General features: G+C 33.8%; 1 protein-coding gene across 1 annotated transcript in view; it reads right to left on the bottom strand.

Moving 5' to 3' along the window:
* LOC143227382 (cell adhesion molecule 1-like) overlaps positions 1-24,884 on the bottom strand; it is a 105,207-nt gene that overhangs the window by 12,911 nt on the left and 67,412 nt on the right. Inside the window, exons 3-5 of the mRNA XM_076458835.1 lie at positions 18,034-18,369; positions 10,332-10,442; positions 7,011-7,307 (exon numbers count right to left, since the gene is read on the bottom strand). Coding sequence (XP_076314950.1) covers positions 7,011-7,307; positions 10,332-10,442; positions 18,034-18,369 — 744 coding nt within the window. The remainder of the gene's footprint in view (positions 1-7,010; positions 7,308-10,331; positions 10,443-18,033; positions 18,370-24,884) is intronic.

Consider the following 24,884-nt stretch of genomic DNA (forward strand, 5'->3'; position numbering starts at 1 on the left):
AAGTTCCCAATCTTCGTCTTTTGTTTACCCATCTCTTTGAGTTGTGAATATCCGTTTGTCACATTTTTATACCTTTAATTGTATGCATTTCCTGTTTGTCATGATGGTCTGAATGTTTATATTTCTTTTCTCATTTTTTTTCAATATTTCCACACGTGCTTCCTCTCTCATACAGTTTCTCACTGTACACACTTCCTTTATTTAAAATGGTCCTGCATGTCCCTTTTCTCTGAAACTTTATTTTCTGTTTCCTAAGTTATTGATCGTATGTTTTCTGTTTCTCAAACTCTACTCAGTGCTCATGTTTCTTATCAGTTTCTATATTTCCTATTTTTCTACTGTACCAGATGTTTATTTTGTTCAATATTGTCAGTGTTAATGTTGTTGGTTTTTTTTTCATTCATTAACAGTAATTCTAATTTAATGAATTCCTATATTATTTCAACCGTAAATTTAAATGTAATGGATTCGTGTATTGCTTCAACAGTACACCCACAATATAATCGATTCCTACATTGTTTCAATCATACATCCGCAATCTGATGAGTTCCTATATTATATCAACCTTACATCCACAATCTGAGGATTTCCTATATTGTATCAATCTTACATCTACAATATAATGGATTACTCTATTGTTTCAACTACACATCCAGTAATGGATCCGTATATTGTCTCATTCATTTCAGAAGTCAATACAATAAACGCTGTAATATCAATGTGAGTTACAAGTTAATCATAAAACAGTTAATTATTATAAGAATCGGATCAACCCAGTTTGCTCCTCGAAAAAATATTCGAAAAGTACAATCTGCAAGTTGCTTTTACAGTTCGCGAAACGACCACTCACCTCTTGGGCAATTCTTTTACCAACGAATAGTGGGATTGACCGTCATATTATAACGACCCCAGGGCTGAAAGAGCGAGAATGTTTGGTGTGACGAGGACTCGAGCCCGCGTTATCACAAGTACCTCTTTAATGTGATGTATTTTAATAACTATTGAAAAGCACGTGGCATGATGCAAAAGACGGCTGGAAAAAGGAACGCTCTCAAAGAAAAGACAACGTTTTCGTATGCTTAGTAAATTTAATGTTCATCTACAACCACAACGAAATATTTATATAGATGTGTGCACAAGTTATTGTTTGTTTAGGCCTTTGCTTCATAGCTTTCCAGTTCTGAATATTTGCTGTTTGCATCAATTACAGTGAAAAGATCATTTTCAAATTTTAGTAAGTAAAATTCTGGTTGCTTTTAAAGTAGAAATGATTTTAAGCTTTGATTAATAGTGACAAACCACAGATGGTTTGGGTTTATAACAGAGTAAGTTTTGACATAAGGAACAAGGAGAAATTATAACACGGTTTCATTCCTCTTCGGCTTCTAGTTCTATTATTACGAACTATGAAACATTTGATGTAAGTTATGTGACATTAATTGACGGTACATTGTGCTGAATTTCACTCGCATTAAACATAATTACATTTTATCTGCAAATCTCGTTCAATATTGCGGTCTCGGACATCACGTCGTTCATTCGGTATTCCCATGGAACTGAAACATGTAATTCACGTATTAAGCTTAAAAGAAGTAGGAAGAGACTTTAAAAAGGCACACGCCCTACTTACTGCTAAGTGTAATCAGCTAAAAAAAACGCTTTGATACAATGAAATCGAGGGCAAAAAACTGGAAAAACTAAGAGCACGAAAAATGGTACAAGTTTTATTTTCGTTTTTTTTTCCTACTGCAAAGGATATTTTGTCTTCACTGTCGTCTTACCAAGTGAGGCAATATTTCTCTAATCAATAATATTGATCTTATTGTATATCTTAAGCATCTCAAAGCAGTGAATAAAAGTCATCACGGTTAAAACCAACCAGGGTAACTTACGTAAAATCAATGTTTAAAAACTTTAAGGCTTAAAAAACGGTAAATTTATGTTTCCGAATTATAAAAAAAACTGTGAATATTACGAATCTTGCCTATATGTGTGTGTGTGTATATATATATATTTAAAAAGAATATTAATACTGATAAAGTTAAGCCAACTAGTACAAAATCAAAGGATGGGCTGAGTTAAAAGCAGCAAATCCAAACCTTTGAATAATTAGATTAGTTTGTACACACAAGTATATAAATGCATATACATAGCATTTCATATTATTATACTCTCATAGTTTTTTGGTGTAAATATTCTGATCGAAAGTGGACTAAGAATTTATTGCTTTGTTTTTATTCTATTCACGAGATGTGATGGTGTGCAAAACTCTTTATCAACACATTGAACTTAGAAACCATTGTTTTTGTTCAGCACAAAGCTACACATTCAGCTGTCTGTATGATGCCCATCACTGGTGTCGAAATTCATCTTTTAGTGTTATGAACCTTCAGATTTACCGTTGAGCCACTGGAAGACTCGAGGGGTATAAACAGTGTTTGACCATTGTGAGGTAAAGCTTCAGTGTTAAGAATTTGTTGTGATAACAACATGAAATAGGTGCAATTTACTAAGCATTTCCCACTTAAAATTTGTTCTGTTTCTATAGCCTGTAAATCAGCAGAAAAAAAAGCTATTTAACTTAATATATAGGAGTTGATGTTCCCTTATTCTAAAACAGACATTCTAAAGACATGGAGCATAAGGCTGTGTATGTAACACCCTATGAATAAACATAAATTTCAATCATCAAAGAATGCGTATGCGTAGCAAGTTTAATTAGTATTATCACATACAATATACTACCAAAAGTATTAAAACCAAGCTCTGCTAATTACAAACTCATCTCACGCCCACCTAATGTGTTTTGGTATCCAATGTGATGTTTTGCATATCGTTCATTAACATTGACAGGTTATTGTTGCTGGTTTAAAACAATTTAGCTTTATTGTGAATCCCACTTCTGACACCAATTTGTTTAAATCGTGTCGTACTCGCACTTTACTTTCCCTTCAACTTTATTACAGTTATATTGATTTTTACCAATAGCTGATTGATACCAGTTTATGTATAACAAATAAATCTTATGTTTAGAACTGGGTTTTGTTTCTTACTGGTAGGATATTACTTTTTTCCTTTGGCTTGCTCGGTTTTAGTTATCTCTCTCACAATTTCTGGTATTTTTTTTACCCTTTCACTTAGATCCCATCTTATATATTCTTTTCTTTCATAGTTTGGTCCCGTTTTCATAATGAAGTTATGAAACTTCATAATCACAGGTGTTCTTGTAGCTTTCAGATCATATTGAAATTAGAAATTCGACTGTTCTCTCAAGTAATTTCCTAATGACTTAATGCATTTCAATCCCTTAATCCTTTACGTACCGACCAAACACAGACCGCTTTCTCTCATCTCTGAATCCCAACCAATGTTCCTTACACCTAACATTATAATAAGTATAATATTCTTCCATAAACCCCAAGAAGGTACTATGATAAAAAATTACCTCTTCACATATTAATAAGAAGCAGCCACCAAAATCAATTATTTCGTCATACATGTAAACACACAATGAACATGTTATATACAACCCATAAGCCACTTATTACAGCTGTGAGGGTATAAGAAACCTTGGTTTTCACTGTGTCTTAAATATCAAACTTAGGATGTAGAACTATGAACAAACATTACGTGGAGTGGAAAAACCTGTTGCTCATTGTTAGAACTATCAGGAACTATTATATATAGTGTGGAATCATGTTACTAATTGTTAAAACTATTAACAAACATTACGTAAAGTGGAGAAACCTGTTTCTCATTGAAAATTATGAACAAATTTTACGTGGAGTGGGAAATACTTTCACTCATTATTAAAACTATGAACAACCATTACGATGAGTGGGGAATACTGTTACTCAGTATATATTTAAAAACGGCTGGTATGGTTTGAGAACATTTTTATGCAGAGGAGCGAACAACGTTTCGACCTTCTTCGGTCATCGTCAGGTTCACAAAGACCCTAACCCGTCAATAGGCATTCCCAGCAACCAATTAGCAACCCTCATAGAATTCACCACGATGAAGATAAACTTCATGCTCAACAACCAGAACTATATACAAACAAATGGCCTAAGTATGGGCAATCCAGTATCACCAGTTCTAGCCAATATTTTTATGACACAAGTTGAAAAACAAGCAATTAACACAACATTACATTAGCAAGCTAGGATTAATAATCAAATAAGAATAATCTAGGATCAACAATCTAAGCTCAATACATTAAGAAATTTTGTATTAGCATAGAATTATTCTTTTCCGAAATATTTATTTTATTCTTTTTTCTTATGCATCATATTACCTTTTATGCACTATTTGATAACAAGTATTTTATTTTGAAATGCTAATTACTAACACAACTTAAACTAACCTTTAAAATAACTTAGGTTAAACTAAAAAAACACAAAAAACATGAACAGTTACTTACAGTTGTTGTTTGACGTTTACAAACAAACCTTTAGCAACAAAACTAAAAACTAACAGAATTACTGACGTGTTACATTCAGAACTACACAAAAAAAGAAAAAGATAAACGAAATTGTACGGAAGCAAAGATTCTTTCACTATCAGATTAAGCCTTATACAAAGCCTCTTGACAGAATGTTTGAGATTATGCTTGCAAGTGTTCCTAAACGAAGTATATACGACTGATCTAAGCTCATTACCTGAACTCTGTTTTTTTATCTCTCGTCATGTCCAGACGAAAAACAATCTTCGTAAGTTTTGTTGTGCCATGAAACTAAATATCGATATATTATACTTTGATAACAGCAGTTTTGGGCGTTTTCATAAATCCGTAAAGAATGACGAGTTTAACAAAAACAAGTTTACTCCTGTCCCCTTATATCTTTAATTCTACGTTTCAATAATGTAACATAAAAATAAATAAACTCCAGACAGGTTTTTTCTTTAACTGTGTTTTATAATTCCAAGAACAAATATCAATTTCATCCACCAAAGTATTCTATTTTGTTGGGAAAAAACATTATATGACTTTTAATGAAGTAATGATAAATGATTTTTTAACCAAAAATAGTCACGTAACTGAATATGTATTTCGGCTTATCTGTCTACTTCTGTTGACATTAAAGCATTTATTTATGTGAGACTCAGAACTGTTTCTTTTACTTTTCCCAAACGTTTCAATCATTGTTAACCCTGCCTAGTAAGGCGTGGTTAGTAAAGTACTCGATTTGTAATATGCAAGTTGAGGATTCGAGTCCCGTAACCAAGCATACTTTCTTTTTCGGATGTGGAGGAGTTATAAATTGACAATCAATTCCACTTGTCGTTGGTAAAGAGTAATTCACGAGTTGGTGGCGAGTGTTGTTGGCTGGCTAACTTCAAATTAGTCTATTACCTTAGAATTAGGGACGACTATCTCAGATGGCTCACGCAACTATATTCAGGTTGTTTGTTTCAAAGTGAGAATCTAATTAGTTAGGTAATTTGGTAGTTTTAGTTTACATTTTTTAAGACGAGAAGTTACATATTTTTGCAAAACATTTGGCACTTCGTTGTGTAAGATTGGCGTCTCACTAGAAAGAAATGGTTCTATTTCAATAAAACAATTGTCAAACACATTTTTCAGTTTAATACCAGATACTAAACTTTTCCAAAAAATGATTAGAAAATATAAAAGACACTTATACGAAAACAACAATTTTGTCTGAACACAAAACTAAAATATGACAATTCATTTCACATAAAGACAAACTTGAGAGCAATTGCCCACAATTTAAACATCGTCCAAAAACTTCTTGAATATTTATAAACATTAGAGACATTTTTGTGGTCGACTTTATTTGATTAGCGAATTCAAGTCTTATAGTTATAACTTTTCATAAAGTAAGAATCTTATGTTTTATAAAAGTAACACCAGATTTTTGCAAAACGCCGTATTTATGAACAGGAATGAAACATCAAAAGTTAATTTGTTTTAAAGCGAAAGTCAGTAGTAATCATGGAGACAAGACATTGTCCTGGACCAATGTCAGATAGCTCCTTAGTAGAAATTCAATAAATTAACGAATAAGTACTAATCGTTTTGGCGTTCATACATGGAATATCAACGTAATTAAAATAATGCTGACCTCTAGTGAGTTGCGTCACAGGAAGGTTTAACACGTTTTGGAAGAGGGTGGTCCGGTGTCATTCTATTAAACAATGATAAAAAGTAAGATGGGAAGCAAAGAGAGATTGAAAACCAAGAAAACGTACTCTGAATGAATTCGAAATTAGAAGTGCTCTATTTCAACGGATTTCTATATGATCAGCTGAAAAAACATTTAACTCAATATGGAGTTATTCTGGATGACCTATGAATAATTCTAACCCAACAGAAGCGCCACTAAACGACGCTGGCTTTCATACTTAATTTGATAGTTCTAAGGTAAAAATAGCTGAATACATCCAGCTCAGAAACAGATCTATAGGTCCATAGTTCGAGTCCGTGATGTGCTTCTGAACACACTTCGCGTTTGTGGTATGAACAATTTATAATAGTTGCAGTCAGTCCCGATTTTCGATTAAGAATACCTGTTTAGACGGCATTCCTTCTGTATGGATATTCCCCCCTTCGATCAATCGTTCTAAGTTAAGTATTGCTAAAATTCAACGTTTCTGGCCTGGTCATTTACAAAATACAGAAAAAATATTAAAGTTGAAACATTAAAAAGGTCATTTTTAAAGAAAGTTCCATTTTAACATAACAGTCATAAAATAATAAACGACTATAAATAAAGGCAGTCAGTTTAGCTGGAATCGCACGTGCTAACTCAGTATTATTAGCAACTGCAACACTTTCACTGGCGATTTCAAGACAACACCATATACGTCTTAGAGCATTAAAATTACGTATACTTCTTAAAACCTTAGACTTACGAGACTTTATCATACGATCAGTCTTCGTAAACAAAGAACGTTTTATGATGAATCACACTTTAAAATGACAATATGATAATGAACTTTATAATTTCATTAACGGGCACAAAAAGAGAATAAAAACCGCTTACAGAAAACTGTGAGATTCCATTTGTCTTCTATGGTACTCCCTGAAATCTTTGGGTTGTTAGAGGTACACATCAACATCTTCCCGTTATCTTCTCTAGAGGGCGAAAAGGTCAACTCGCTAACTGTGACATTCTGGCTTTCGGGAGGCATTCGTAAAATGCTGGACATTGGTTTGTTATCCTTCCACCACGTAACTTGGGCAGGTGGTCGAGATCCACTTGACTGACAAATAATTTTCACTTTTTTACCAGCCGAAAGGGGGCGTCTGAAAAATTTTATTCGTACGTCCACAGGCTTCACTAAGCAGAGAAAATAATTCATACACGTTAGCACCAACAATGATTTCATGTAATAGCAACTTAAAGTAAAAACAAACTAATTATCAATATTTCAAGCAAGTGCATCTCGCATGAAAGAGGAAAACTTAAATGACTAAGAAAAAAATGGGGTAGAAAATCGAGAAACCCTTTATTCAATCATATACATACACAGTTGACGTTTGAGGGGAAACAAAGACTTAGTTGTCTCGCCTGAAAATTATTTTTGTCGTCTGGTGTTTTATATAGCTTGATTAAAACTAATTTATTTGCTCAAGATAAAAAAAGCTATGTTTCTACGACTTCATTACCAGTCAGAACATTTCTATCGTACTACAAGAAGAATGAAATATTGTAAAACTGGTTTCATTTTACTGTTACTAAAAAAAGTTAGTTTTACAAACATAGGATTTTATCTAGTTGGTATAATACTCAGTTCAAAAACTGGTAAGAACAAAAGAAAATAGTAAATATATGTTATTGTAAGTGTGTTATTTAACGTATGTTATTATTAAATGCGTGTCATTGAGCATGCGTTGTTATAAATACTGTTATTGGACGCGTGTTATCGCAACGATTTTGTTGGGAACGTGATAAGTTATAAATAATTGTAAGTTTTTGTAAACGTATTAATGTGTGTTATCGTAAATATGTTACTGTAAATGTGGTATTGGAACTGTTATTTAAGTTTTTTATTATAAATTAGTTATTGTAAGTGTGTTAATATAAATATGTTATTGTGTGTTATCGCACTGAGGACCTTTACAAATGTTCAAAGATCTACGTGTAAAAGGTTTATAACACCTTTATTTGGCAGTAGAAAAAACTGTTTACCTACAAATTGAAATTAAAACGATGAATGTATTATACCATAATGGAGCTCTTGCTTATATGATACTGGAAAATCTTTTTATTACGCAGTGTTCAACCCCCTAAGTTGCCAAATATTTATCGTGTGTTTATGAAGATTTGCAGTATGGGTCACGATTTTTCCGTTTTGCTTCCGTTTCCAGTCACGGAGAACATTTTTTCTTTCATTCTCAGGGCGCAGATATGATGTATAAATATGTCACATGCGGATCTAATGCACCGGCGCCACGGGTATTTAAAAATAATCTTCTTAGTTACGAAATAATAGAACTGATCTTTCAAAATAGTATATTCTAGACTAAATAGATAAACTTAAAAACATCATTACGATTAATTGAAACTCGCCGTGACAAAGAATGTGAAGGTTTTGAGCCTAAAACAAACGTTATTTACTTTCATTACGTAAGTAGAAACACGTAAAATTTCCTGTCATTATAACGTTCATTCATATACATATGTAATAAAATACAACATTCAAAATAACAAAAAAATACTGTGTTTTTTTTCTAAACTTACAAAGTACAGGATAAAAGTTATACGTTAAGTGATTGAACGACTGTCTAACATTATAATTTTGTGTCCGTTGTAAGCACAATTTTATACAATAAGCTATCTATTTTGTGGCCACTAAAATTATCGAAGCCTCATTTTTAGTTTTATAAACTCTAAGGTTCACCTTACTCCCTTACACACCGTTGCAGGCCCGGCATAGCCAGGTTTTTAAGGCACTCGACTTGTAATTTGAGGGTCAGGGGTTCGAATCCTCGTCACACGAAACATACTCGCCCTTTCAGCTGTGGGGGCGTTATAAAGTGACGGTGAATCCCACTATTCCTTGATAAAAGAGTACCTCAAGAGTTGGCAGTGGGTGGTGATGACTAGCTGCTTTCCCCCTAGTCTTACACTGCAAAATTAGGAACGGCTAACGCAGATAGCCCTCGTATAGCTTTGCGTGAAATTCAAAAACAAACAAAAAACATACATACCGATGCCCTCCGCTTATTGCCCAACAGTAGCTCAGCGGTAAGTTGATGGCTTATAATGATAACGCTGTAAACCATGTTTTGATGCCCCTGGTCGAGAAATCACAGATAACCCATTGTGGAGCTTTGTGCTTAACAACGAAACAAACAAAGACTCTGCTTTGAGAAATTACAATCACCTAGCACTTACTAATTTAAAAATGCCGTTCATTAATCCAGAAATGTAAATTTAATTTCTCATTTTGGTTCGTTTTTTACTCCTATCATTTGGGGAAAATAAAACTGTTTAGAACTTTAAATGCAATAGCTTGTAAAAATTACAGCACCTAGTGGTAGTTATGTATCAGTGCACCTTTCACAGAGAGTTCAAACTTTAGGATTGAACGTAAGTCGCACTAGCATCTCTAAAATGTACGTTTCATCTTAACGTACTCACAATTTAAGTCAATAATAACGGAGGTGTTAAGAGGGCTGGTTATGTTTGTGTTATTCGCAACACAAATCAAACTGCTCAACAAATGGTCTCGCTTCAAACTTGGAATCACGAGAACGTTACGAACGACACCTGGAATCGTTTCTGAGTAATCATCGTTTATTAGTTCGTCATTCCTCCACCAGGTGACCGACGGTGATGGCTTACCTGAAATATTTAGGGAATAGTGCTCTGTATTCTTGAAACCATTACCGAAGTATATTAAACTTAAGATATATATATATTTCTATGTATACTACAATTAAAAAAAAACAATCTCGAGTCCCTGCAAATGTTTAGTAAGTAGTAATAGCCACACACTTCTCAATAACCTGAAACGAAAATTCTACTAAGATTTGATTGGTTACTTTCATTTAACGTATGCAAATATATAAAATGTTATTAACTATAGGACCTAAACTTCATTTTTTTCTTTTATATTTGAACACCACCACCCGAAAAATAAAAAGCAAAAAACATCCCAGGAAGCGATTAAAGTAGTAAAAATAATATGATAATAGTTTCCAATATTAATGTAAAAATGGAATTAAGGGCTTCATAAAACATAATAATGTAAAGAAGGACAATAAATTAACATTGTATGCATGGCAAATATGACAAAATGTAATGAGGTAACAGTTTATACAAGGTTATTGGAACACATCACGTAAAGTCACTTACCTCCTTTAACTTGACAGGTCAGTTTTAATTCAGAACCTTCGTCTAATGGGCCAACAATTTTCTTCAGCATTTCATTGTTCTCATTGAAAATCGCTATTTCTTTAGGAGGAACTGTAAGTGTAAAACAATACATTATATACATCTTTATCTTTAGGAGGAACTGTCAGTATAAACCAATACAGTATATATATATATATATCTTTAGGAGAAACTGTCAGTACAAAACAATACAATAAATATACATCTTTAGGGGGAACTATCAACAAAAAAACATTACACTATATATATTTCTATTTTTTCAGAATAAAACAATACAATATATATATCTTTAGGGGGAACTATCAACATAAAACATTACACTATATATATTTCTATTTTTTTGGGAACTGTCAATATAAAACAATACAATATATATATATTTAGGGAGAATTGTCAGTTTAAAGGGAAATGTCATTATAAAACAATACAGTGTATATCTATATCTTTAGAGGGAACTACCAATGTAACACAATACCGTATATATATATATATATCTTTAGGAAGATTCGTCAATATAAAACAATACAATATATATGTAAATAAACAACATTTTTCTATTTTATAAACAGATACATAATTTCATACAGTTGTAATTGGCCTATACTAATTAACCAATATAAAACTATAATACTTGGTAAATAATAAGACGATAAGAGATAAGAAATTCTCTTCCAGTGGTAAAACTAACAAACACCATGATACTAGTAATAATAATGTTTCTATGGTGAGAACTGTAGGACCAGAAGAGACGAAATGGATAACGTTCTCTGAATGTCAATCTGAAAGTTATGTTTTTGTGGCCCTTTGCCGTAAAAGTTCATTCCTTGTGCTGAGATGAGTGTGCGTTGTTACAAGACTGATGGTTAGTTTTTATTTCGATTACAAAAGTAACTCTTGAAATGGTGGTGGTGGGTTATTTAATCCTTGTAGGGGGAGGTTCTGTAAAACCAGTTGCTTTATTCCTTGTCTATCACTTCAAAATTCGCACAACTCTTCGCAAACAGCCCCTTGTAGGTCTTCGCGAAAATTCTGAAATAAACTGAGAAATATACACAACCAGAATTAAACATTTCACAATTTATACTTATTTAGAGATGACCCCTAAAACGTCGGGTCTGATCATAATGATATTTTCTTTTGGAAAAAATGGGGAAAAAAAACAAACACCGGTGCAACAATCAGAATTCGATTGGCTTGATAACAGCGACACCTGTGAGACTTAACAGAATCCTTTTTTTTTTTTTTTATCAAACATGCTTGCGTGCTGATGCAATTCTTAACGAAAACCCACAAGAACTGTTGAAATTGTGATGAAAGTCAAACAAATAGCGATTGTTACTGGAAAATAAAATCCCTGAGATGAATGGATAATTTTAGTCGAGTAGCCAATCATATCGGATTATACATTCAACAATCTGAAATGCCAGTTAAACAGTATTATTGTTCTGTTGTCAATGTGGAATGTCACATGTAAGAGCTGTGGCTGTGTCTCTATGGTTACACATCACCCTTGAACTAGAAGCAAGCACACGTTACACTGGCTGTTAAAACATTATCGGAACATTATTTCAGAGATCGATTCATCGGCAGACGTTTTCTACACAAGTGGTTTCCAGTTTTCATCCCTACCTAGTTGTAGCTTTGGGGCAGCACTTGTTGGGCGTCATGTGTATCCAATCTTGATAGGACTGAGGAAAATCATACAATACCTTTGGAAATCGTACAGCATTATAAGAAATAAAGGATGTCACTTCGAACATTATTAACAATTGTCTTTGTGAATTTTCACACAGTAGGTAAACTAACATTCATATATAGATCCTTCCCTTTATGTACTAAAACATTTTCTTTATAGTTCATACAACTACGAGTCTTACCAAAAACCTTAACTAGAGCGAAGAACGACACCAGCACGTTTCAGACAGATTACAGATTCGTTTTGATAAAGTACGTAATTTTTTTTTATTTTTGGTACTTAAAGAATATTTTGTTCGTCAAGAACCTTTCAAAGTGAATAATACATATCTCTATTTTATATTTAAATATTATTCGAAACGCACAAAACGAAAACAGTCAAAAACTTTAGTGCAAATGGATTGCCTTCCTCTTTAGTACCATGAACTTCAAGTACGATCTCTCGATAAGCCCAAATTTACAAATTTTATTCAAAGAGCGAAGGTTATAAGTGATATGAAAAAGAACGTTACTTGTAAAGGCAGCCATCACAGAAACGTAATATCCATTTTTATATGAGAGTTGTCCTAAATATACATTATACTTTAATATCAAATAATAGGAGTTTCTCCTGCCCTTAACGATGTTATTGAACATTGCTACCCTTAATTTATCTTTTTATGACACAGAGTATCTTTTTAAAAGGGGGTTCTCTGTCATACAGTGATAAGAGAAATAGCCTTGTGTATAGGCACCACAGTACTTTTTTCTTCTTTCACATCTATATATGATGGAAGAAGAGAGAGAGAATAGGTAAAAATAGAGTTATTTTTAATTTAGCGGGTCTATCTGTTTACCGTATTAGTTATAATTAACTTGATCTCAGTTACTCAGTATTAGGAGATATAAATATCTAACGGAGAAAAATAATAATGGAAACGTTTTTCATAAAACTGATTATCATAAAACTTATTAGTTTCCGTAACTAAAAAAAAAAGACATTTGTTGTTGTTTTTTAGCTTAAAACTACACAGGGTGCCACCTGTTCTCTGTCAACTGTGCAGAATCGAACTCCGAATTTTTGTATAGTCAATCAATAAACTTACCGCTTACCCGCCAAATAACTCAGATTTGTTCATGAAACATTCAATTATTTTAGCCATGAAATATCTTTATAACGCTTTGGTTGACACTTATGAGTGGATAGTAATTACAGTTAATGTTGTTTTAATGGCTCAGCTCTCTTGCGGGTCGAGCGTGGCCTAGTTGTCAACCTGTCGGACTGTGGACCTTCAGATCCATCGTTCATATTTTATTACAGAAAAAAGAATTCACCTCGCGTTTTGGGATCTTTGTTGCGTTATAAGAGTGAATGTTATATCTCACTTGTAAATCAACCAAATGTCCCTCGCATTTTGGTACCTTTATTGCACTGTAAGAGTGAATGTCCATTTTTTCCCACTTGTCAATGAAACAAAAATAACCTAATGGTTGGAGATAGACGCTGTTAACTAACTACCTTTCCTCTAGTTTATTAACTCAAAATTAGGGTAGTGTAATACAGATACCACTTGAGTATCTTTGTATCATGATTCGAAAACAATCAGCGTCTTCACGCGGAAATTAAGACAATTAATATAAAGCACAGTGTTTAAAAATAACCAGCTAACTGTAGATGTTTTAAACTAATGGTTTATTTTCAATGTAATGATTATTTTTCACAGTTTGTGTAACAGGCTGAAGAAAGTTTCTTTTTTTATGTTTTGTTTTTTTAAATATTATTTATCTCTTTCAGAACAAAGTTTCTGCTACATTCACTGCGGGAAATCGAATCTCAAGTTTTAACCATGTATGTTCTTAGTCTTACCGGCGTACGAAAGAGGAACTTTTAGAAATGTAGATTATTTGTAATCCGGCATGGCCAGGTGGTTAGGGCTCTGGACTCGTAATGTGAAAGGCACTGGTTCGGATCCCCGTCACACTAAACATGCTCACTCTTTCAGCCGTGGTGCAGTTATAATATGACAATTAATCTCACTATTCTTTAGTAAAAGAGTAGCTCAAGGGCTGGCATTGGGTGGTGATAGCTAGCTGCCTTCCCTCTAGTCATACACTGTTAAATTATGAACGGCTAGCGCAGGCAGCCCTCGTGTAGCTTTTAGCGAAATTCAAAACAAACACACAAACACATACTGGCTGATAACCAAAAGAGTATATGACGTAGAATAGGTTAGCAAATTAACAAATATTTTAACTTGTGCATCTTTAACAAGAATTGCTCGTGCTTGGCATGTGTCTGTATAACACGGCATTTGTTTTAACAAGTGTCGTTTTGGTAGCTGCTACTTAACATAACACATGATACCAACTGAGTGTTGAAAACAAAGCTCAACTTCTTTTGAATACCGTGAAATGTAACACCTGACAACGGATGTATACAAAAACTAAACTGTGAAATGTAACACCTGACAATGGATGTATACAAAAACTAAACTGTGAAATGTAACACCTGAGAACGGTTGTATACAGAAACTAAACTGTAAAATGTAACACCTGAGGACGGTTGAGTACAGACACTAAATCCAAGAAGCAAATGGACTGAATGTTTTCGTCTGTCAATCACATGCAGAAGTTAAACGTATTTTTTAAAAAATAAACGCTAACTGGTTCTAAGTATGTCTTGAGACCAATAGAAATGCTAAATGGTTCAAAGTGTGGTTTGAAGCCAATAAAAATATGATGTGGTCCTAAGTATGCTTTGAGGCCAATAGAAATTCTAAGTGGTTCTAAGTATGGTTTGAAACCATATGTCTAACAGAACAGAATTATTTTAATGTCAAATTATATGTTCTCTTATTCTTCCAGATGAGACAAACTTTTGTAACCAAGTTTAGTGCTTCTCAGTAGTATATAAAAGCGATAGCACATATTAATGGTTTAAGTGTTAGTACATATTTAATGTACACGTTTTAGCACATGCTGACTCTTTTCAACTTGATCAAATATTGATTGTTTATATACTAAACCGTCTCCTTGTTCCTGTGAAAAATGCACAATAAACATAGAGTCACACTTAGCTTGAGAACTTTTGTTCGTTCTATCAAATGCAAATCTAATGAATTAAAATATTTTATTCTCGTGAGAATCTCTTTGATTAAGTAAATGTTAAATTAATTTATTTAACTCTTCTATCTTTTTTTTAAACTTACATAGTTTGTGTTTGGACTTTGAAATGAATTTACTCTGTTTGTAATACAGTTTTAGGAGCACCTCCAATTTAAAAGCATTCTTATTTCTTTCTTGTACTTTCCTAAGTCTGTAAATCAAATTTCAGTCCTATGCTGAGCTTGAACCTCAAACCAAAATTTCGATTCAAGCTGAAAAATAAATTTTGAAGATTCTGGTTACGCCAGCTCCCTCGTTGTTTGTGTATTTTCGGAGGTTGTACGAAAAAAAACGACTACAACAAACAGTTCGCTCATGAATTATTTATGAATCAGAAACTGTCATCAGCATTTGTGACCGTTTTATTCCCACCGCTTTGTTTTGGATATCATAAAAGTATGTGATTAATACACGAGATTCCAAATTCAATTCGTTTCGTTATATACAAATATTAATATCTTCGATGAAAATGTTAATATGACATTTCATTCTCTATAGCTGGTTGAGAAATAAGTGTTTATTTGAATCCAAACACAACGAAAGTTTTTGTTTGTTTCATTCTTAAGCAAAACTTTACACAATGAACTATCTGTTAATACGACGTTTCATTCTGTATATTGAGGGGGGGGGCAAGTATGAGAGAAAAACATCGAATCTAAATATATTTTTTTTCATCCAAAATTTTTGTTTCATTACTGATTTATGTTGGAAATTATTAACCAAATAAAAACCCCGAAAGAGTGACAGAAATGTTTAAACCTTTCAATCCAAACCAATGCTCGTAACTCGAAATATATCTTCATAAGAACGGAATACGATTTTTAAAAATGAAAATTCAAGTTTAATTCATTCTCTTGTAAAGTGCTCCTCTTATCTTATGATGTACCAAAAATGACGTTTAATTTCTGCCTTTTGATTGGACTAAAGCTGCTGCTTGTGATATTTTACATTTTCTAGGCCTGGCATGGCCAAGCGTGTTAAGGCGTGCGACTCGTAATCTGAGGGTCGCGGGTTCGCATCCCGTCGCGCCAAACATGCTCGCCCTTTCAGCCGTGGGGGCGTTATAATGTCACGGTCAATCCCACTATTCGTTGGTAAAAGCGTAGCCCAAGAGTTGGCGGCGGGCAGTGATGACTAGCTGCCTTCCTCTAGTCTTACACTGCTAAATTAGGGACGGCTAGCACAGATAACCCTCGAGTAGCTTTGTGCGAAATTCAAAAACAGAAAAACAAACAATACATTTTCTATTGGCCCGGTGTTTCTTTTTTATTTGCCTTTTTTTTTCTTTTTCAAAGATGAGTTTAATAGTTTTCAAACAATATCAATAATTCCGGCATCTAAAATTATAGTCGCGATCAATTATAGTTTTAAACACTAATAAGATTTCTGCATAAGTGCACATGTGAGTCTTAACGAACTCGAGATGAATGTCAAGTTGCATTAACGTCAACCAAACTTAAAAAACAAGACCTCTTATCCTTGTGGAAACGACTCAGTTTCTTACAACCTGCTGAATACGTCAATTTATTGTTAAAACCAAGAGCGCCATTCTTACAAGCCAGTAGTCGAAATTAGATTCGATAATCTGGACATTTCTACATTACCAGCAATATCTACACGATAATAATAAAGTCATTTACTGACAGAAAATATATATATATGGTAAGGAAAGTTACACGTAGGAACGAGAAGGTTTACTGTATTTATTTTAATATACAAGTATGATTTGAGCTGCAGTATGCTAAAATTGAGTACAGTATGGATGTTATAACCGCAAATATTTATAGCATAACAAAATTTTTTAAAAAATAGTTTTATTAGGAATATTCAAAACTAATAGAAATGTTGTATTTCAAATATGTGTTAAAATTTTTTCATAACATCCACAGTTGACTAAATTGTTAACCTTTCGTCATAACATCCACAGTTGTCCAGACTGTTGACCTTTTGTCATAACATTCACGGCTGTTCAAAATACTAACCTTTCGTCATAGTATCCACAATTGACCAAAGAGCCTTGGATCGTGCTAAAATTACTTATAATTCTATTAGAAATATATATATATGTTATGAGTTTCATAATAATAAAGCCAAAACTCATAGGAATCGCTAAATAAGTAACGTCTGCCTGTTTCTTATGGCAAAAATCAAACATAAATACACATGAGTTAACATTCTTGCCACACCTACGTTATCCATGTTTCTTTAATAACAACGACCGTTTCAAATGACATCTCGCGATGACAAGAAACCCACTCGAAATAAAAGTATATCTCAGAACGGCTTTTATAGCCTGAAGATGACCTACGAAGGTCGAAACGTTGTTCTCTGCTTTATTAGCAAAATTATTAAAACCCATACCAGCCGTTCTGAGATATATTAAATGACATCTGTAACAGTGACTGAAACCAGAGACGCCTCAGAAAGAACATTTCATTGAACAAGTATGATATATGATGGTATTATTATGTTTCATAGATCATATTACATATAACACACCAAAATGTGTGCGTATATTTCAAATCTTGATTTTTTAGATGTTAGGAGTTGAATACGGATGCATGACCACTTGTAAGTAATATGCCATTAAAATAATTACATATTAATAAGAATAACAATATCGATATTACAGAAATAAATAAATGTATATATATACACATATATACATATATAGTAGATAATTTATAAACATCTATAATGTCTTAATAAGACAGTTTTACGAGGACCTCACTGAGGGTGATTAAGATAATTTTTGATACTACGATACATCATTGTGTGTATATGTACAGTGCCTTTAGAATATACAGTTGTATAAGGACCTCACCTTTCACCGTCAGGGTGACTGCACTATTCAACGTTCTTGCCCAACGATAATCCACACGACATCTATAATCTCCAAAGTCTTTCTCTAGAACTGGCTTTATCTTCATAATAGCAGGCTGGGTTCGTAAGTCAAAGAACGCTCGACTGCCTAGGAGGTCAGAAGAAAAATGTTTTGCGTCCATCAGATCACCGTTTCTTGCGTCAACACTGTATATCGGGGGGTTGATGTCCGCTCTGTACCAGAGAACGAGGGAGACGGCATCATCGGGACCCGGTCGAGATACATTACACGGTAGATCAGCGACTCCTCCTACAACTGTCGTGAATTCTGGAAATTCTGTACAAAAACGTGGATTACAAAACTATTTAATATCGGACCAATAGCTGTAACCCCAATGTACATTTAAATGTCATTGAACACGACGTGAACTTAATCTATAAACATGTTACACTGACGTTTAACGTCATTAATACACTAGTTTTGAGTTTTAAATTGACAATGTTACGAGTAATGATAAATCGAAATTACAACTGATACAAACGCTTTGTAAAAATAAAATAACCAAGTGGAACACCGATAAGTCAAAGGACTTACAACGCTAAAATCCGTGGTTGAATTCTTTGCAATAGACAGCAGATATCCTATTATGGCTTTGCTTAAAAACGAACAAACAAGCAAACCTTTATAACAACAATGGAAAGAAAAAACAGTTTTATTTTCTAAGTTTTTATTTCGATTGAAAATTCTTAAACATCAAAATTGGCTTCTTTTGGAATACTTTGTTTATCTGTTGCAGGAAGGGGAAATATTCAGTTGGAAATATTGATCGATAAAAACGAATTATGTAGTTTAGTTTATTCCCCATATCAAACACTTCCAACGTAAGAAAACTTCTGTCATAGTTGTAAATACAAGCCACATACTCGGCCCGGCTCGCTCAGTTGGTTAAGGCACTTGACTTGTAATCTGAGAGTAGCGGGTTCGAAACCCCCTTACATTAAACATGTTCGCTCTTTCAGCCGTGGGGGCGTTATAATATGACGATCAATTTCACTATTCGTTGGTCAGACAATGGCTCAAGAGTTGGCGGTGGGTGGTAATAACTAACTTTTTCACCTTATGTCATTTACGGCTAAGCCAGAGACAGCGCAGATAGCCCTCGAGTATATTTGTGCGAAATGCTAAAATTAAACTCTATAAAAGTCTTTCCATTTTACGTTTTGACTTAATTTTGCACGAGGGTAAGTAGGCGGCTGATATTTTGTAAAATTACACAGATCCTACTTAATTTTCATTGTACGTTTTTGCTGGATAATTAACTAATGCTTTGAATCGAACTAGCCACGAGAGAATACTAATATAAGGAAATTCGAGGAAAAGCAAGAGAAACAAGAATAAGGGTAGTTATTTACCATTTAATAGAATACTTATATCCAAGCCTTTATAACTAAAGTATAACATATGTGCTAAAAAACTAAAAAAAAGTAAATGTAAGTTAGTTAATCCTATAATAATCATTTCTTCTCATTAAACGGATCTTCATATGTTATTCGATATAATGCTTAATTAAATATTGACGGTAAACATTGTCATCGAGGAACGGAAGCAGTTTATACAATCGTTAATTTAAAATTCTATATTTTACAGCCTGTGGTTTCTTGCGATACTTTGATATTGATAAATTGAATCCAAATCAAATGTAAGAACTGTTTTAAGAAATCGTCCTTAGAGAAAAGCAAACAGGTAAAATATATCTTCACAATTTGCACTTGCAAAACTTCAGTTACCTTTAATGATAAAGAAACGTTTGTTTGTTTTTGAATTTCATACAAAGCTACATGAGGGCTGTCTGCGCTAGCAGACCCTAATTGAGCAGTGTAAGACTAGAAGAAAGGCAGCTAGTCATCACCGCTCACCGCCAGCCGCCAACTCTTGGGCTACTCTTTTACCAACAAATAGTGGGATTGACCTACCATTATAACGCCCCATAACTGAAAGAACGAGCATGTTCAGTGAGATAGGGGAATCGACCCACGACTCAAATTATGAGTCGAGCGCCTTAACCACCTGGCCATGCCGGGCCATAAAGAAACGTAAACACAATATTAAATTTATAGTTGCAAATGAAGTAAATGCACTTATTTATTATATATTTCATCAGCTGCAAGTTTCTGGATTGAACGTGGCCGTAAAAGCTAGATGAGGTTTCGTGACTCTTGAACTGTTGTTGCCTTGAGCATTTGTAGGTGCGTTGTAAGAGTGGAGATCAAATCCCATTATTCGATCTCACAAGAGTAGCACAACACATAGAAATGGCTGTTTTTGAATAGTTTGTTTTTGTTTGTTTGTTTTCATGTAATATATCACTCAAAATTAGTTCACATGAAAACTGTCACATTGCAGGCGAGATTCAAAAAACTGCGTTATGCATTTGCAGTCAGAAAAACCTGATTTTAGTTCAGCCAGTAACGACGAGTCTTATTTTACCACAAGGGTAAAGTAGAAATAAGATAAAAACAACAGAGTAAGACGTTGGGGATTTATAAAGAACTGTAGAATGTTATCACGGAAAGTTTTACTTGTTTGTTTATTATGAAAAACAAATCTGTACAATGGGCTCTCTGTGCTGTCCCCATAATTAGTAACGAAACCTGACTTTATTTGCATTATAAATCTTCATACTGACAGCCGAGCCACTTGGAGAGCTTATTTGTTTTTGTTTGTTTTGAATTTTTGCACATACCTACTCGAGTACTATATGCGCCACTGTTAACCATCACGTAAATAACTGGGTCGTTTGTTTCATTTATAAAGGTAAATTACGCACACAATATAATTTAATATTCTTGCTAACCATTGTCCACTTGATAGTCCTGCATTTCTTTCCTAAGAAACGAAGACCATTTCAAGAGAACAATGCAATTGTGTCTAAAAGGTTCGAAGAGGAATGACAGTAACTTCGGCTGTTGCCCCCCAGTGGCTCAGCGGTATGTCTTTGGACTTACAATGCTAAAAACCGGGTTTCGATACCCGTGGTGGGCAGAGCACAGATAGCCCATTGTGTAGCTTTGTGCTTAATTCAAAACATCATCATCACGTCGGCTGTCTTCCTGATAACGAGATTAAACATCTTTGGGACAAAGTTATACGTCACATCCCCCTTCTTCTCTTATGGCTGAGAAACCTAGACCAATCAATCTAGATTACTGGATGCTTTTAGTTAGTGAGACAAGAAGCAACTGCCACAAAATGGAAGCTAATAAAGGGAGTTTAGTGTTAGTAAGACAAGAAAAGAAGCAATTGACACAAAATGGAGGCTAAATAAAAAGATTTTAGTGTTGACGGACTCTTTTGTGGTAACGAAAATAGAAAGTCACGTTTGGTGTTGTTTTTCTTTGGGGGGTGACGTTGATACGTTACGAAAGTAACTGTCAAATATCAGTATTAGGTCAGGTTACAATAGTCCAAGAAAGTTGGTGGTGGTGGTAGGGTGATTGGCTATACCCCTTTACTGCCAGTTAATAAAACGTACGACAATCGCATTCTTTTGGCTGTGGGCAAAATTCAATAAAACAAATAAACGACCAAAAACGATATATTTTACTATATACACGTAAGTTACAAAATTATGTTTTCAGGGGATCACAGAAATAACTAAATAAGAAAACATCAAACAAATAGGTTCACTAAAGGCCTCAAAATACATGCTCCTGTTTGAATTGTTTGGTTTAAAAGACACCCACGTACATTACCTTATAGATGTATAATCCTTCCTTTTAATCTGTATGTCATAGAGATTTCATTAAAATATTTTAAAATGTGTACGTTTGGTGGAAAGACAGACTCAATAGCTCTACTCCGAAGTTTTGATTAATATCGAACGTACTGACTTTCAGTGCTTCCCTGAAAACATCAATAACATAAGCGAAAACCATATTTCACGTGAAAGAATAGAGACGTGTGATAAAATTGAAAACAGAAGATATAGTCCTAGATATCTCGAGGTTTTTAGGAGATTGATTTCAAAGAAATCTGTCTTATCATCTCACGTTATATCATGCTTTAGTGCCTTTGAAAAAAGTATCAGAATTGTATCTTCAATTGCACTTTCACGCACGGCACCGTTTTTATTTATTTCTGTACTCTACCACCAGGGAATCAAAAGTACTCGAGCGCTAAATTGATTGATGATTACACATGACTTTGATTGATTATTTGTTTGTTTGTTGAATTTCATGGGAATTTATTCGCGGGTTACCTGTCCTACCTGTTTCTAACTTCGAAATAATAGAAGGAAAGCAGTTAGCAACACCACCCACCGATAAATCTTAAGCTATTCATTTAGTACGAAAACGAGGGATTGATTTTCGCGTTATAAACTTTCCCACTGTTGAAAGAACAGACGTCCTCGATGGCGGTATCTGAACCCACTATCTGTAGATTACCAGTCGAGCTCAAAACCACAAGGACATACCACGTCCTAACCACTAGGCCATGCCAGGTTCTAATTACTAGACCATGACAGACTCTAACCACTAGAACATGTCAGACCCTAACGACTGGGCTACGCCAGTCCTAATCACCAGAACATTCCAGACTATACCCTTTAGACCTTGTCAGGTCTTAACCACAGAACCATGCCAGGACCTAACTACCAGATCATTCCAGGCTGGCTTTGACTGATGAAGCGTTAAGATGGGTAACCAAAAAAAAATCAGTCATTCTAACATCTATCCTAACTAATAACTACTCTCCTATCCTTATATTTGTGACACTCCAAAACGAAAACGTTTTTACTGTCCAAGATAGTCTATTAAACTCACTATTATTTAATATATATATATATTTAATCCAAGATAGGAAGATGAAACACAAGCAGGAGGAACTGTATATGAAAAAAAATTACGATTTACTGATTAATTGCGGATGATATAACTATAGTAGCAGATGATGGAGGAGGAATAAACGAGATAATTGAAAAGTTTTTGTTTTGTTTTGGTTTTTTTTTGGAATATTTCAAACGTAATTAAAATGAAGGATAAAATATGGCCAAAAATCTGTACAGTAGAGATAAAAATAAGAGCTGAAATAAAGGGACAATTGAATAGGATAACGAAAAGTATTGTAGGATAATAGACCTAACATATGTGATAAAAATCACATCAACTTAAGCTCCCTTTTATGCATATCCTGCAGTGAGACAGCGATAATTTTAGGTACTTATAACGACAACACCGTGGGTTCTATTCCTCTAAAACAGACAAATATTCTTTAAAATTCAAAATTTCTTAAGAAGGAAACTTCTTCCAGCCATTTACAAAAACTGTGAAATATATTTATTACATTAAAAAAATAAACCATTAATTTAAAACATCTACAACTGACTGATTATTTTTAAACATTGTGCTTTATATTAGTTGCCTTAACTTTTGCGTGAAGGCGCTGATTGTTTTCGAATTACGATACAAAGATACTCTGCGCTACCCATCCATATTATTGAGTTAATAAACTGGAGGAAAGGTAGTTAGTTAATAGCGTCTACCTCCAACCATTTGGCTACTTTTGTTTGACTGACAAGTAGCAAATGACATTCACTCTTATAACGCAATAAAGGTCCCAAAATGTGAAGCACATTTCTTTTACTGTAATAAGATCTGAACAATGGATTCAAAGATCCATTGTCCGGCAAGCTAACAACTAAGCCACGCTTGGCCCGCTAGAGTGCTGAGTCATTAAAACAACATTAACTGTAACTACTGTCCATTCACAAGTGTCAAACAAAGCGTTTTCCACATTCCTCTTGATATAGCCAGATGTACCTTTTGTATCTCACAAGCCACTGCACGATTGGCCTATCGTATGTCATCCCAACTCTTAAAAGATGAGAAAAGAATGATTCCCTATAACGCTATTTATATATAAACCAGAAATCTGACTAGTTCTGGAGTTCAACGAAATGCTTCTTTGACAGTTACTTATAGGAGACAAACAGTACATCTAAAAGACTATTGTTACAGTCGTGAGATACTGAAATTGAGACAAATATTGGAAAGCAGCATCTGTAACTGATAAAATTCTGATGAGAAATTTTTAGGCTTATGTGTTCCTAATTCTTAGGCACTTAAATCATGAGTTTTAAAGTATTGGAAAGTGTTTGAAGTAGAGAAATAATAAGATTGAGTAAAGAGGAAATATATATGACAGTTATACAGAAAAGTATTGTAGGAATGACGAGAACAAAAATTGGACAAAATGTCCACGAGAAATGGAGTGCAGTAAAATAACTTACTTATCATAAAAGACAAAAACAGGGAAACTGTGGGTATTAAAACAACGTTAAAAACACATGATAAATTATCGATCAGATTCACATGCTCAAATAATAATTCGGTATAAGAAGATTTAAGAGCATCACAAAATTAGAAGCTATTTCTTTATTTCTTTTCGTAAAGTGAGGCTACACAATGGGCTATTTGTGCATGATCCTCTCCACATGTCAGTGTTGGAAGGTCGTAAACTTACCGTTGACCTAGCGGGTGGTAAAAAAGGCGCAAAAAAGGGAGAGACAGTGGAATGTGTATGAATGTGAATATTTGAGAAATATAATAGTGGGAAGGATAGAACATGAATGGTTTGACTAAGAAAGAAAAGTGGAAGGAAGTTAATAGATGTGGAAGACGAGGAATGAACACAAATGAAACGTTGTAGAGGTTTATTGAAGAATATGATGAGTAAAAATGTAAATCAACGAATATATATACAGAATAATATACATAATATACATTAAAAATGTACCTAACGGTACTGAACTCATTGGAGAATGTATATACAAAGTCTAAAATATAAACATG

The sequence above is a fragment of the Tachypleus tridentatus genome, chromosome 9 (genome assembly GCF_004210375.1).
Source record: "Tachypleus tridentatus isolate NWPU-2018 chromosome 9, ASM421037v1, whole genome shotgun sequence".
Classification (NCBI taxonomy): domain Eukaryota; kingdom Metazoa; phylum Arthropoda; class Merostomata; order Xiphosura; family Limulidae; genus Tachypleus; species Tachypleus tridentatus.